The sequence below is a fragment of the Callorhinchus milii genome, unplaced genomic scaffold, assembly GCF_018977255.1.
Source record: "Callorhinchus milii isolate IMCB2004 unplaced genomic scaffold, IMCB_Cmil_1.0 Scaffold2, whole genome shotgun sequence".
Taxonomy (NCBI): Eukaryota; Metazoa; Chordata; class Chondrichthyes; order Chimaeriformes; family Callorhinchidae; genus Callorhinchus; species Callorhinchus milii.
Window position 1 is genome coordinate 2515391 of NW_024704743.1, and position 16830 is coordinate 2532220.

Below are 16830 nucleotides of genomic sequence, written 5' to 3' on the forward strand. Positions count from 1 at the left end.
ATTTCAAGAACTCTTCAAAAGTATAGATGTATATAATATATTCTTTTAACATGTTTGAATTGTTATAATAGTTTTATTTTGGATTATAACTATAAATTTTAAAAAAACTCTTCTATCCTCTCCTCCAGCCTTGTCACATCCTGCGATCTGTTACACATTTACACTATTATTAGGTATTTCACACTATAAAATAAAATGCTCCTTGGCAACCCCCAGGTGAGTAAAGCCGTTAAACTCCTTTCCCCTCCCCTCCTTGTGTTGACATTGCAGCCCCCGTTTCAGAAAACCAAACTTGAAGGGAAGAGAGAGAGGGAGGGCTAAAGAGAGAGAGAGGTTAGAGAGATAACACAAGTCATTCCTTTTGTTACTTCCCAGCTGGGCAAACCGTCTCTCTTGAATTATAACCTAATCAATAATTGATACTCGTAATCCGGCCATACCATAATCACACAAATTGCCGTGAAACTGACAAAGGATTGAACTCTCCTTATCTGCTCGTATGGGTCTTTTGGCCCCCAAAAAAGACAGGGCCATTGTCCTCTCACCTTAACAAACCAAAGGGGTTGGATGTCCCAGGTGACAGAGTCTTGTTTGGCAGATTGAACATCTTAGAGTTGAAAGAATTGGTTTGTCAGGATGCTTCTAAATAGACCAACGAGTATTGTGTATTGTGTCGTCATTTCTCACGCCCCTCCCCCAGGTTTCCCCCAGAGTGTGTGGAGTTGCTGTGATTTTAGGCCAAAAGCCACCATGAACACTTTAAAAACAATCAACCCAGGGACAGCACTTTGGACACATCTGCCCCAGCTTGAACTGGTTAAAATCAAGAGGTGGATTTGAGAAGAAAGACAAAATAGATGCTTTGCACCAAACACCAGTGGTTATAATAATCCTTGGATTTGATACAGCGCTTTATCATGTCTTCGAGATGTCTCAAAGCGCTTTCACAGGATATACTGTAAAGTGAATTGACTGTATATTTGTGGGTGAAACACGGCAGCCAATTGTACACAGCAGCGTCCCCACAAACAGCCGTGGATTGAAGTGACCAATATATTATTTGTTAAAAAAGGGAATTATTACCCACTGAAAAACGATCCGCCAATCAACTAACAACCAGGTTCCTACTTACTGCTGAGTAAACAGAGACGTGTGGAGTAAGGAAACTTGCCCAACATTTTGTCCTGCCGGGAATCAAACCCAGATCTCTTGCTTGCGAAGCGAGTGCTCTAACCACTGAATTCCACATTGTTGCCATATTGTTGTCTTCATTTACGTATTGGGAAGAAGTTTCAGGGGAGTTTACAGAGGAATTTGGAGGAGGAATAGGTAATGACCAGCACTAAACACAAATAGTTGGGAAGTAGTGTGTGTAAGTGACAAAAGCATTAACTTTATTACAGGATGAATAGTCATCGTACCTCAATGACATTGGTGCACCATTTCATGAGTGGTGTTGCTGGGGAGCCTGGCTAGGAGAGCATTGGAATAATCAGGATAGGAGATGCCGAACACATGGATAAGGGTGTGAGGTTTCAGTGAGGCTTGTCACAAACGGAAAGGACATCAACAACAATAACATTCTTCTCACTCGGCTCCTGTTAACCCTACAAGCCAAAGCCTGAATATGTAAGTGGACCTCGCTGGACAAGCAGCAGGAAAACTTGGAATTGCAAAGTATTGATGGGATGAATGAAATTCTCAGCTTGGTTTGGATACTCTTTAGCATGGTGATGAGTTTCTGTCTGCGTTAGACACCCGGCTGATCACGGTGACGGTTTCCGTCAGTGTCAGACACCCGTCTGATTACGGTGACGGGTTTGCGTCAGTGTCAAGACACCTGGCTGACCAAAATAAAGGGGACCCATTCAGTACATCGGGTTTGTGCTTCTGCTATTTTTCAAAATTGCCTTTTTTTTAGTTAATTTTTGTTTCCAGCTCTCTCCCCATATCTCTTAATGATTTTACTCTCCAGGTGCTTATCCCATTTCCTTTTGAACATTTCTATTGATCCTGGCTAAATAGCCACTTGTGATAATGAATTCCCAAACCTGAACGACCCTCTTTGAGTGAAGACATTCCTTCTAACTTCTCCCCTAATTGTTTCTTGCAACAATCCCATTAAAACAGAACGCTGGTACCCTCAGGACTGCAATCACAATTACAAGATCTGTACAGGGTGTCCACAAAGTCCTGTTACCCCCTGCTACAAAACAGCGATTTGAGACGGGAGGAGCTGAAATAAGGTCCATTTCTCTGTTCAGATGGAAGTTAAAGATCCAATGGTGCTATTCAAAAGAGAAGGCGGTGTCTTCTGGTGTCCTGGCCAACAATCCCCAAAATAAAATTGGACACTCACTGTATGGCTATCTGTGGGATAATTTTGTGCACAAATTGGCTGTCACATTCACCCAATTTACAGCTTGCTCAAAAATGCTGTAAATTCCTGCAAACCGCTTTGAGATGTCTTGATGATGTGATATATATCAAATGCAAGGAATGTTATTAAGCTTACAGGTTAGCCCGCTCTCCTTGCAAGCGAGAAGACCCAGGTTCAAATTCCGGCAGGGCGAAACCTTAGGCAAGTTTCCTTACTCCACATGCCTATGTTTACCTTGCAATAAGTAGGAACCTGGTTATTTGTCGATTGGCAGATTGGTTTCCAGGGGTAATAATCCCTCCCAAAAAATAAAATAATGAATTTGGAAATTCAATCCACGACTGCTTGTGGGACAATGCTGTGTCAAATGCAAGAATTATTATTATTATTATTTGGATATTCCAGGGATGAGATGTTTTTCACTATGCCTGAGAAGGTAAAAGAGTGCCCCGTTAAGAGTCTTCCCCAAAGCCTATGATAGGGTAAATACTGGTCAGTGAGTTAAGAACTAGAATGCACAAATTGAAGTAATCATTAAAAGAAAGAGTTTTTATGATTAAGGGGAGATTAGAAAACATTTCTTTACACAGAAGGTGGTTCGATTGTGGAGATTTCTTCCACAAATTATCATCAATCCACGACTGTATGTGGGAAACTACTGTGCGCAATTGGCCGCTGCGTTTCGCCCACAAAAATATAGTCAATTCACTTTACAGTATATTCTGTGAAACACTTTGAGACATCTCGAAGATGTGATAAGCGCTATATCAAATATAATAACAATCCTTTCATTTGATGTAGCGCCTTATTGCATCGTCGAGAAGGTAAAATGCAAGGAATAGTAGTATTATTATTATTTATTATTATTGAGGCAGAGTCCACTTATTCTTTCAAAAGCTGGCAAATCAATAGATCCTTAAAGAGGAGAAACTGAAAAAGTTTGAGGAATGAGCCAGAGAATGCAATTAGGTTGGCTCATAAGGAGAAAAACACCAACCCAGACTTAATAGGCTGAATGACCTTTTCCTGTGCTATAAAAATCTATAATTCTATATTAAGTGAATGTCACAAAGCCTACCTATAGCTGTAGAGAACGAGTGTAGTGAATCTTCTGCTTGTTAAATTTACTGTCTGTAATTACTAAAATATTGTCCCCTGGGATTTATTGCTTGTGATAATGTCCAAGGAGCTGAAATTGGCCTTTAACCTGGGATAAGCAGCCAACTGCTAAAATAACTGCCTCCAATGGTAAAATATGGCAAATTAGCAATATAAATTACAGCAGGAGTCACCTGGATTCAACAGCCATAAGCTGGAAGCAATTGGTTTAAACAAAGAAGAAGTTAAGGAGTATACTATGTGTCTGCCATGTGTCTCATTTTCTTGTTGTTCTCTCACGTCCTCCTGACGCGAAAAGCGCTATATCAAATGCAAGGATTATTATTATTATTTTTTAACCTGCCAATCCAGCAATGGCTCCTCCAATGACCTGATGGGTAAAGGCAGTGGATACAAGACCTGTGCAATTGTCACTGTCTAGAATCACACATGAAGGACGACTCTTGGGTGAGAGTCGGAGGTGCCACCCTTCAGATAATAATAATCCTTGCATTTGATATATCGCCTTAACACATCTTTGAGACGTCTCAAAGCTCTGCACAGAATAGACTGTAAAGTGAATTGACTACACCTTGTGGGTGAAACATATACCTGTCTTGTTTTTTGCTTGGCGAGGTGTGACATTAAACATCAATGTCGTACGGAAAATAAAACTCAAGAGGCTGACCACACACACTCACAAACCTCTCTCATCTTTTGAAAGTAGTAACGGTAAGGCCAGGGTTTTAGAGGGATTAGATTTTATTGCGGATGGAATACCACAATTGGGCTTTGGGTACAGAGTCCAGGATTAGCGCCATAAAGGTGTGAGCTCTTCATAAATGGCAGCTTTGTCTTGACAATTATGTGATAAGGTATGTATCTGAGGGGGTGAAATTGAACGTCAGATGCTATCAGTGCAATTTACAAGGCATACAGTACAGTCTCTTTGATCTCTGTGAAAGATTATTGCTCCCATAGAAGGGCAGAGGTATCTGCTGTTAACATAATCATTTCCAAATCGCATTGTTGGTGTGGGAGATCTGTTAAACTGTGCTCCAGTTTATCACTCTCCGAAAGACACTGGAACGTGTCACCCAGATGCCATAAAATACTTTTTCTGGAACTAAATTCATCCCAGAAATAAAGCAAATGTGCCAGGGTGAGGGAGGGGAGAGGACATTAGTAGAAAGTTATTCTTAATGTCGAATTCGAGTTCATCTCAGATTTGTCTGTTAAGTATGACAAACTCGTGATTTCTGTTTTGCTTTACCTCTGTCTGCAATGTCTCAATGTTAGTCAATACGTAATGATATTTGCTGAGGAATTCACAAGATCAGTGAACAATCGATTTCTCTCCCAATCTACTATATTGCAAGACCGACAGCAAAGTGTACGAAGTGATAAGATAAATCACACCTGTTCACATCAGTTGCTTATCTCTCAACGCATATTCATATTGGTCTAAAAATAAATGTTTTTTTTAAAAACGTTTCATATAAACTGCTGTGTACAATTGACTGCCTCATTTCACCCGCAAAATACAGTCAATTTGCTTTTCACTTGTATATTCTGTGAAGCGCTTTGAGAAGCCTCAACAATGTGATAAGGCGCTATATCAAATGCAAGGATTATTATTATTACTTCCCTCTTTTTAATTAAATTTATATTTCTTCATTTCATTTGACATGGATATTCCACCTTTGCCCTTCATTTGCTCTGCCTGTAAGTTTCCATTCCCTAACCCTAACCCTTCTGTCTGTGTCTGTGCGTAAAACGATATCTCAGTAACATTGTTAACAAAATAAAATGCCATTTAAACTTCACATTATTTCACTGACATTACCTATCATTTTGTCAGACGAGATGCAAACACGATGGGATCGTCGAATGTTTCTTGTGATGATCAGCAACTGCTTGGGTAGGTGATATGTCAGGCAATAAACACAAAGCCAGACCCTTTAAAACATCAGATGGAGTGAGCGCATTATCATTTATTATACCAGTAATTAACGATTCATATTGTTGTGTTTGTTGCATATTTTCACACTGGTGTCCTTCATGCGAGATGCTTAATACTTCCAGCTGCTCGAATCTTGTTTAGGAAAATCACACCCACAAGTGTTTGCCACACAACTCACGAGGGATAAAAGGGAAACTGCCACTTAATGTTCCACATTAATTACTGATTGTCATGCGCGGTTACTGGGCTGAACCAGGGATTGGATTTAATTTTGCTGTAATCGATTGCTCGAATGGCTACAGTGACAGTAATGAATTGATCTTTAATTTATTGGCCAGTTCTACACGCTTGCTCCATTACTTTCAGGGTGCATGCATTTCTGCTGACCTCACCACAATCCACTGGAATTTAAAACGCAGACGTTAAAAAAAACATTGCAGGAAGTCAAAGACCTTCATGCCTCGTGTGCAAGCCGGAAGCTGTTTTGTCCAGTATTATTTTACACATTGTCTGCCTCGTTCCTTCAACTGATATAGAAATGTAATATAATAATCCTTGCATTTGATATAGCACCTTTCATGTCAGGAGAACATCTCAAAGCGCTCCCCAGGATTTACTGTAAAGTGGACGGATTATGTATTTTGAGGGAGAAACTCAGCAGCCGATTGAGCACAGCAGCGTCCCATAACCAGCCCGAACAGTCATGGACTGAGTGGGGGTTTTTTTAGGGATTTTCCAAATTGCTATTCCTTTTTAATTATAGAAAATCTGTAGCTCAGTTCTTTTTAGCTATAAAATTCAAGGGCAATATAATGATATATATTATATATATAATACAATGTAATACAATATAATAACCATTTGGAAGAAGAGTGGATATCTACAGTGTGAATAAAGTATTTTTTTAAAGCATTATGTGTTGTTAATCTGTTAACCCTAAGTAATTGGAAATATTTATATAGACTAAATATATGTATATAATATATATATCTAACAAGAAGCTTGACTCTTGCTAGTTGTGAGTGGAAAGGCAGCCCATCATTATTCATATTATTCGTGCCAGGATTATTGTTGTTGTTAATAATAATGGTGGGCCTTTCTGAAATGCAGTAAAAGTGAAAACTTCACCTTCATTTTATATCACGAAAGAAGTGCCAAAAGGTGTCCTTGTTGCTGACAAATGGATGTGGAGTCCTGTAGTATAATGGTTAGTGCACTCGCCTCGCAAACGAGAGGATTTGGGTTTGATTCTCGGGCTTGTGGCGTAAGGAAACTTGCCTAAGGTTTTGCCGCCTTATCAAGTTTCCTTATTCCACACAGTGGTCAATTGGCGGATGGTTTTCTGGGGATAATTATCCCTCCAAAAAAAATAATAATTTGGTCACAAAATAGGCAGACTTTGCAGTATATTCTATGCAGCGCATTGAGACGTCTCGAAGGCGTGATGACGTGCTGTATCAAATGCAAGGTTTATTATTATTATTATTATAGTGGGAACTGAGCTGAGTTGCACGTGAGAGAAAAATAGAAAAGAGAGAAAGGCGAATGGTTAGACTTGTGCAGAGAGACAGAGGGAGGGGAGTTTGGACAAGAAGCAACTGCGGTGAGAAGATTTGCTCTAAATATTTGCGGGCATCAGATACACTGGTGTGAATTCCTGTGAAAACACTGAGTGCCTCTCATTTCCTCCTGAGCTGATAATATAATGTACATTTGTTTGCAGACTCGCGTTTCACGCTGCAATGCACAAACGTTTAATATCTTTCCTGACGTCTTCGCATAAACGAATGTCAAAGGGGCAGCTGGAATACATATATATATATATGTATATAATATATGTTGTTACGAACGTAAAACAAAATGTACAATGATTTTTTTAAAAAAAGAAAATGGAAGTTGGATAAAATTGGGTGTCAGAACTGTCCAGTGCTTTATTTATAATTGTTAGTCTATTTGGGTTTTAAGTGGCAACGACACAGAAAAAAAAAATCAATGGGAAAAAAAAATCGTCGCCTCTTAACTTTCTAATTTTATCAGCAAATATGGTGAGAGTTTCGAAATAAAAAAAAATCGATGAAGGTAACCAGAGGTGGGAATAAACACAACATAAATATGATTCATCTGCTCGAAACATGTTCTCACACACACTCACACTCTCCCAATCCCCCTCTCTCTCTCTCTCTCACTCACTCACCACTGATTGATGAGGGCCATAGCAGTGGTTTATTAAAATAAACCCATTTCAGCTCTGGTGTTAAATGTTTCTGCAGTTTGACTCGATCCTAATGTTTGTTCTGCAGCACATTTGCACGGATCCGATAAAACCATTAGCAGTCCTTTCTCAGAACACAGTGCAGATGGTTTTTGTGGGGGGGGTTGTTGGGGGGGGGGGGGGTGGGGAGGGGGTGAGAGAGTTGGCTTTGCTGTAATGTGCACAGACTAAGGCTGAATGAGAATCAGAGTAGGTTTGAGATTTCTACAATTGCAAATCAGAAGCTGTTGTTTTTGGGGCTCAAATGTCGCCGCCGACATCTGAGACAATGTTCTCCAAACATATAATTTATATATATATATATATATATAGAGAGAGAGAGAGAGAGAGAGAGAATATATTTACTCCTGTACACACGCCACAAATTAATCCCTTGCAATTAAGAGGATGTTGATCAGAAATCTGCGACACGGTTTTGCTAATAAACCGGTTGTGCGGAAATGCGACGATTATTAAATTGCTTTTTTTTTGTCACGAAGACTGCAGAAACCATGTGGGGGTGTGGGGAGGGGGTGGTGTGGGGGTGTGGGGAGGGGGGGGTGTGGGGGTGTTTTTTCGGACGTGAAAAAATGCCAACAAAAAGAGAAAGAAAATGCGGGAAGAATTTAAATTCGTAATACAACTGGCTGTTGACTGGAGCCCTGCAGAAATTATTTAGCTTTATTTTATTATGTTATATATATAATATTATATATATATATATATAAGGTGCCTCCTTTAGCCGCGCCGTCCAATTGGTCCGATAAAACGAATCCAAACTCGATTCACTGTTCAAAATGCTTCTGAAACGGTGTTCATACAAAACATTTATTGTGCGCGTTACAACAACAACTATGTGTGTGTGGGGGGGGGGGGTTGGTGGGGGTTTGGGGGGTGGGGGGGTGGGGTTGGTGGGGTGGTTTGGGGGTGTGGGGGGGGGTTGGTGGGGTGGTTTGGGGGTGGGGGGGGGGGTTGGTGGGGTGGTTTGGGGGTGGGGGGGGACAGAGGAACGTCCTTTAGTTAACACAGTTATAACATGCAGAACGAGAGGCGAAGTTTCATATAAATACAATACAAAAATAAACACAAAATTCCTGCAAATCTGCCACTTTCTCTCAAACGTCTGGAGCTGAACCAAACAGAACAGACTGGACAGCCACAGGGGGTGCAACCCCCCAACATATAGATATATAATAGATATATATAACAGATATATATATATATATATATATACCGTCAGGGAAAAAAACAAACGGGAAACAATCTGCGGGTTCAAGCCCCACTTCTTCAAGTCACGTTGTCGCCACAACAGTTTGTTTTTAACTGTTCGAGGACTTTCTTGTCTTCCGGGGGCGGAAAATAGGAGGTTTCGGGGATTGGAGAGAGGGGGAGGGGGAGAGGGAGAGGGAGAGGGAGGGAGTGGGAGAGAGAGAGGGGGAAGGGGAGAGGGAGAGAGGGAGTGAGAGAGGGAGAGAGTGATGGGGAGAGAGAGAGTGGGAGAGAGGGAGAGGGAGGGGGAGAGGGAGACCGAGACAGAGGGGATCAGCTATTTGGTTGTCGCGGCTGCAGTCTGTGGTGTTTGACTGCCTTCGTCTTCGGAAGAACAGTCTGAGGACCGACATATCAGATGGTCTCTCTCCTCCTCCTCCTCCTCCTCCTCGTCGCCGCTCTCCACAATGTCTCTCACACAGGAGCGATGGCTGTGATCTGTTTTCCCGGTGTCGGGAATCTGGTGGCGATCCCCGGGTTTGTCCCTCTCCTCTCTGTTCTTCCCTCTGTGTCTCTCGGTCTCCTGCACCGCCTGTTCTTTGGCCTTTTTGCTCCGTTTCCACTTCATCCGTCTGTTTTGAAACCATATTTTTACCTTTTAAAAAGGTTTTCAAAAAGAGAGAGAGAAAAAGAGGAGAAAGATCCGAGTTTTTAGAATGAATCGCTTTTCGCAAAGGGACACAGATGGAGGGAGGGGGGGGGTGGGGGGGGTTATCGATACAATAGTGTTATTAGTAAAAAAATAATTATCGATACGATTGTATTGTACCATTAGTCCAAAAGAATCACCCGATACTGTTTGTGTTAACGACACTGTTCGAACTACTGATAAAGAGCGATCGGTGTCATTCGTTTCTGTGTTGACAAAAAGTAACCGGTGACACAATCGTATTATTGCCCCAAAAAAAAAGCCACAATCGATAACATGGTGTTACCTGTGGGGTTGTCATTCCGCGTTGTGGCCGTGTTATGGGCGTTAATCGGGGTTCAACAGCGAATAAACCGGTGTGGGGGGGGGGGGGGGGGGTGGTGGTGGGGGGGGGGGGGGTTGGTGTGGGGGGGTTGGGGCTGGTGGGGGGGGGGGGGGGGGTTACCTGTGTCTCTGTCAGCATCAGGGACGTGGCCACCTCAAACCTCTTGGGTCTGGACAGGTACTTGTTGAGCTTAAACTGATGCTCCAACTCGAGCAGCTGTTGACTGGTGAAAGCTGTCCTCGGCCTCCGACATTTGCCCAACATGTTGGGCTGTGTTTGTGCTGAGGAACAGCAACAGGAGTTTGTTACGGTGGGTGGGGGTGGGGGGGAGGGGGTGAACAGAGATTAAATATTGTTATTTTCCATCGATGGAGATTTCACAACACGAGTACACGATTTAGCGATTATCCGTCAAATTATTAAAACATCAAAACATCAACAGAACCGCCCCCAAACCCCCACCGCCCCCAAACCCCCACCCCCCCACCGCCCCCCAAACCCCCACCGCCCCCCCCCCCACCCCCACCGCCCCCAAACCCCCCACCGCCCCCACCGCCCCCCAAACCCCCACCGCCCCCCCAAAAAAACCCCAGTGTTTCACCAGAAGCTCGCAGGTCACCTGCAAAATACACACACACACAGTCACTACACTCTACAGTAAAATCCCGTCAAGTGTTTTGAGACTCCTCTCGACGTGAATATAATAATAATTATTATTATTGTATTTTTCAATCTATTTCCATCGACGGAGATCTCAGAACAGAAGTAGACATTAGGGGTTTATTTCGGATTCCGTTTGTTTGGACTTTCTGTACCGATATATTTCCCCACAACATTGTATTTTCGTCATGAAATAAATTTCCAAATACTGAATCCGGTCAATCCCCCCTTTGCAGTACTGTATATCATGTGAAGCGCTTTGAGGCGTCTCAACGACGTGATGAGGCGCTGTATCAAATGCCGGGATTATTATTATTATTATTATTATTACATTTCACCCGTCACTTGTTCTTTAAAAGATTGCATTTCACATCACGTTTTTACCCATTACTGTTGTTGTGGGTATAAACTGAGAGCTCAGGCGCTAATATGGGAGATACCAGTGAATTAACAACAAGGAATTAAATAAGTTCGCATTATAATCCGAATATATTAAAATATATTAATAAATCACTTAGAAAGTGTAAATCATGTTGGGCGAAATTGCACATTCTTTTTTAATTTTAAAAAAAAGGAAAGTGGGATAATTTCGGTGCATTGCAATGTGCAAAACTGCCTCTTTTATTNATTGGTATTTTTGCCTGGAATTGGAATCGGTGAAAAACATCACGTCTAAAATCTAAGATAGAAAATATAATTCTTTGTACAAACGTAAAAAAAAAAGCTGCTTCTAATCACCTATTTTTAATTGTTATTTTGCCTGGAATGGGCGTACAATAATACATATGATACGGTGGTGGAACCAGAAAGTGTCGATTATTGCAACAACACGAGATTTCTGTTAGAAAACAATAGATACATATTACGTTATAAATATAAATCTTACATTACAAAACGATTATATATTATTATATTACATTTCGAAAGAATACCTGAGGATCCAGTAGATAGTTTGAGACGTGGAGAGTGCAAACGACTGGACCATGTGCTTAAGGTGGTGGGTTTTTTTTTTACCGGAAAATAATTCCAGAGGCCTATTCTATTGTATGTTTGTGTAAAAGAATATTCCCCCAAATCACCGGTCCCCGGTGTTTAACGATCTCTGTTGGATTCAATTAACATCCACAATCCTCAGCACCATTTAAAAGTGCATCACTCTCCCCAGTATATTAAACTACTGGCTTATGGTTTCCCTAAAAGGACTATTGATTTCCCACAGGGCAGCCATGTGCCCGACACTAAAATCTACAATGGGATGAGGGTGACATTAGCTCAATGTTCCTCGGGAAAGCTAATTGGCCTTCACTTAGTGAGAACGCCCACACAAACCCTCCAATTCCCAACCAGACCCTAAAAAACAATCCTTTAATTAAAACATCAAAACACCAACAGGACGACCCCCCCCCCAAAAAAAACCTCAGCGTTTCAGCAGAAGCTCTCACACATCGCACACACACACACACACACACACTTAAAATCCTGTCCAGTGTTCTGGGGCGTCCCCTCGACGTGAAATAATAATAACAACAATCGTAATAATTATTATTGTATTCCTTTTCGATCTATTGCAGTCGATGGAGATCTCAGAACAGAGGTGGACAAATGGGGCTTTATTTTGACTGCGTTTATTCGAGCAATGCTGGTGGACTTTCTGTATCAATATATTTCTCTACACAGCAGATTTACACGTGAAATAAATGTCCAAATACTATTATTATTATTATTATTATTATTATAAATACCGGATACAGTCAATCCCCTTCACAACATATTGCTGTGAAGCGCTTTCAGACGGATAATAACACCAATTATTATTATTCGACACAGCGACTTTATTTGTCACACTCCGCCGAGGACTCCTTGTTTCGGTTCGCCTTTGCCACGTCCCGACGGGGAATCTTTCTTCGTAACAATTATATTATATTACTGGTCATTTAAAAAAAAATCAAAGAGCGGAACGCCAGAGGATTCTTTCCAAGTTCAGGCCATTTCACTGCACCTTTCACAAAACAACGCTCGACTCATTCATTTGCAGAAACATACAAATAAGCAAATATATATATATAATATATATATATATGTGTGTGTCTATATAATAAAGGGACAGTCTCACAACAACTAACTCACTTGTGAATGTTGTCACGAGCCAATTCTTAACACAGTTTTATTAACGCGCGGTTTTATTTTGTGTGATAAGAGTTTGGGTATTATTTTAAATCTGCTTTTGATTTAAGTGGGGACAGAGAAAAAAAGGAAAACTGCCGAGAGAGAGAGAGAGAGAGAGAAAGGGAGAGAGAAAGAGAGAGAGAGAGAGAGAGAGAGAGAGAGAAAGGGAGCGAGAGAGAGAGAAAGAGGAAGAAAAAGAAAAAAAAACATTCCTTATTAAACCAACACAGATTCCGTGTCAGTAATGCAGCAAATGCAAATAGTCGGCGGTAAAAGTGTATTGAAACATGACCTCTGATTGGCGTCTCGGGTTGTTTTTTGGGGGGAGTTTTTGACATTTTTGCACAAGAATCCGCCATTCACCGCCAGAAAACACAGCGCTATTTACTGCCCTGAACTGTCCGTCTGTCACACAAACCCCAGTCACTGCTCCTCAAACACCGGCGGCGCTCACAGCTTCACACTCACATGTCACTTTTTAGCAGCTATTTTGCTCCCCCCCCCCCACACACACAACCCCCCCCCCCCACACACACTGCCCACAACCCCCCCCACCCCCACTGCCCACACCCCCCCCCACACACTGCCCACACCCCCCCCCACACACTGCCCACAACACCCTACACACTGCCCACAACACCCTCTACTCACACACTGCCCACAACACCCCACACACTGCCCACAACACCCTACACACTGCCCACAACACCCTACACACTGCCCACAACACCCCCCTACACACTGCCCACAACCCCCTCCCACACACTGCCCACAACCCCCCACACACTGCCCACAACCCCCTACACACTGCCCACAACCCCCCCACACACTGCCCCCCCCCCCCCCCACACCCCCCCCCCCCCCACACTGCCCACAACCCCCCCCCCCACACACACCCACAACCCCACCCCCACATACTGCCCACAACCCCCCCCCCCACACACTGCCCACAACCCCCCCCCCCCACACACACACTGCCCACAACCCCCCCCCCACACACATTGCCCACAACCCCCCCCCACACACACACACAACCCCCCCCCACACTGCCCACAACCCTCCCCCACACACTGCCCACAACCCCCCCCCCACACTGCTCACAACCCCCCCACACACACAGCCCACAACCCCCCCCACTCCCACACACACACTGCCCCCCCCCCCCCCCACCACTCTCTTTCTACGCCTTTCCTGGTGGTTTCCACACTCACACACAGCCTCAGAGCTACATTTCGATATATTATTTTTTTTAGTATTTCTACGATTGTTTTGTTCCGACAAACGGTGGAATACCTCTCGATCCGCATCGCAAATAGATAAATAAATAAATCTCCGCCGCGTCGCGAATGTATTTTGATTATTTTGTGGAGAACCACCGACACAATCACCACAGAAATGTGTGCATTGTTGTGTTATTGTTAACAAAAACAAGTTTGAACCTTTCACGGGTTTTTTTTTACGCGTAAAGCCGCGTTTGGCCCCAAAACACACAGTCGACTCACTTTACAGCGTGTCCTGTGAAGCGCTTTGAGACGCCTCGGAGACGTGATCAGGTGCTGTGTCAAATGCAAAGGATTATTATTATTATTATTATTATTGTATACCCGTCTCTGGACTCGGGGCTACAAATCAACAACATTTCTTTTTTAAAAAATTGTAAAAATATGCTTTTTTCCGCTTAAAATAAATCGCTATTTTAGATTGGTGTTATTTTTTTTGAAAATTAAACGCGACTCAGGCGCAGAAGTCGCTGCAACGGCTGTTTTTTCTTTTTAGCGCCTTGGGACGTCCTCCCGACGTGAAAGGGGCCGCACAAGTGTGATCGTGTTGTTGTTGTTGTTGTTGTTTTCCAGTCACCCCCGAGTGGCCTCGTCCACAATGGGTCACGACCCCCAGTCCCTCGCCCCCCCCAATCCCCCCCCACACACACACACACAGTTTTCGGGCTGAAATAACCCCTAAGGACAACTCCTAAAAGAGTATTTTTAGTCTCACGTTTCGCCCACGAGTTTTACAGTCAACTCACTTTACAGTGTGTCCTGTGAAGCGCTTTGAGACGTCTCAAACACTTGATAAGGCGCTGTATCGAGTGCCAGAATTATTATTATTATTATTATTATTATAGTTACACCAGTGGTGGCAAACAATGTAAATGTTTCTTGACTGAATATGTATTGATGTTTGGCGTCAATTTTGTTTTTTATTTTATTTTGTTTTGCTATAACTCGGATTATTTTGTTTCGTTTATTTCGTGATTTATGAGCATAATTCTACGCAATTCTGTCATTTCCTACGACGGTTTTGTGCACCAAACCAACACAAACCATGGTAGAAAGGTGTCATAAATCAATGGTATTTTGTTATTTCTTACGATTATTTTGTTGGGCGACCGTTGAATATTTCTTGATTTCCAAACCCCCCCCAAAACCTGATAAAAAATAAACAAAACTGCACAATAGATTCACGCCATCAACCGAGAAATATGCGTTGGAGAATTGAGCAGAAACCTGCAATTGAGCCATGTTTAGGAAAAAAATCTTGTTAAATAGGCATTTAATTTTCTAAAACATGTTGTCCACCCCCTCAGCCCGACCCCCCCCCCCCCCCCCCCCCCCCACACACACACACACACACACACCCCACAGTGTGGATTATACGATCAGAACAAACGGGTTCAGTAATGCAAAACGCATTATATATATATATATATTTAATAATAATAATAATAAGTTGGTCACTCAATCCGCGACTGTTTGTGGGGACGTCGCTGTGCGCTTTTTTGCTGCCGCGTTTGGCCCCACGAAACGCGCACACAGTCACTTCACTCCGCAGCAGATGCTGTGAAGCGCTTTGAGACGTCGGATTATTAAGGTATTATTATTATTATTATTATTATTATTATTTTCCTGGCGTCGGCAATTGGGTAATGCACTGAGGATACAGACATGGAGTGAAGGTATTATTCCCTCCCTCCCCCCCTCCCCCCCCTCCCCCCCTCCCCCCCTCCCCCCCTCTCCGTTTGGGACATCACTCACCATTAAAATCGGGTATTTTCGGTAACATCATTCCAGCCGTCGATGCGCGCAGCCACTGGTCGATCTGGAAAGTCCCGGCGTTGACTTTGAGGGGTTCGGAGCAATGGTTCCCCGAGATGTGAGGGTAGGAATAGGGCAACATGTTAGACTGACCCCCCAAGGCCGCCGCCGAGTAGGTGTAAACCGGGTGCCCATAGAGAGCCGAAGCGGGGATGGCTCCGTGCGGATGGAGACTGGCTATCCCGGGATGGTGGTGCAGGCTCAGGAAGCCGGGTTTGGGCACCAAGTTGCCCAGAGCGAACCTCGGGGGAGACGGGCTCTCGGTCCGGAGGCAGTCGGGGTTGTTGGCGACTGGAGGGCTCCCGGAGCAGGGCGAGGGGGGGGGGACCGGAGGCGAGCGAGTCGGAGGTTTGGGAGGATCGACGGCGAGGAGGGCGTCAATACGGAAATTTTTGGATTTTTCCATCGGCTCAGAGTCCCGGGTCAGTTATGGGGGTACAGGGAGAGAGGTGGGGGGTGGGAGCGGGGTGGGGGGGGGGAGAGAGAGAAGAGGAGGGAGAGGGAGAGAGAGGAGGAGGGAGAGGAAGATTTGTTTCTACGAAAAATAAAATCTACGAGTCAAAAGAAAGTATCTGGAACCAAATGCCCAATCTAATCCCCCCCCCAACCCCCGGTCCCCCCCCCCCACCCCAACCCCACTTTCCGCCAGAGAGACGAGCCGAGAGGAGATCTCTTGGGACTGGAGTTACTGTCGCGGCTGTTCGGCTCCACCTGGAGCCAAGTTGGTAAATGTCACACTCGAAGACTTCAGGATGGGTCCAGTGGATGGGTGAAGAAGATGATGAAGATGATGGTGGTGGTGGTGGCTTTGCTGCGGGGAGCGGTGTTGGAGCGCTGAGGTCCAATGCTGAGTCTGGTTTGGTCGGGAGGAGAAAGCGCGCCACTTGTCCATCTCAGCCGCCCTCCTATTGGCCAGGATTGTGATACACCGTGTAAAGGGGGAGGGGTCACGGGGTCAGAATGGAGACAACGAC

At 43.7% G+C, this 16830-nt stretch overlaps 1 protein-coding gene across 1 annotated transcript; it reads right to left on the reverse strand.

The window, feature by feature from the left end:
- Window positions 1–9238: 9238 nt before the first annotated feature.
- mnx1 (motor neuron and pancreas homeobox 1) lies at window positions 9239–16275 on the reverse strand. The gene is made up of 3 exons (XM_042332551.1): window positions 15797–16275; window positions 10056–10216; window positions 9239–9556 (listed from the first exon to the last, which is right to left on the reverse strand). The coding sequence occupies exons 1-3, from the start codon at window positions 16260–16262 to the stop codon at window positions 9239–9241; spliced, it is 945 nt and encodes a 314-aa protein (XP_042188485.1). The 5' UTR covers window positions 16263–16275.
- Window positions 16276–16830: the final 555 nt, after the last annotated feature.

Bases quoted from the DNA above. Each gene is read 5' to 3' on its own strand.
- mnx1 (XM_042332551.1), bottom strand. From the start codon at position 16,262: ATGGAAAAATCCAAAAATTTCCGTATTGACGCCCTCCTCGCCGTCGAT. The intron at 10,217-15,796 runs GTGAGTGATGTC...GCTGTTCCTCAG, and splicing joins GAAAATACCCGATTTTAATG to CACAAACACAGCCCAACATG. The intron at 9,557-10,055 runs GTAACCCCCCCC...CCTTTTTAAAAG, and splicing joins TGATGCTGACAGAGACACAG to GTAAAAATATGGTTTCAAAA.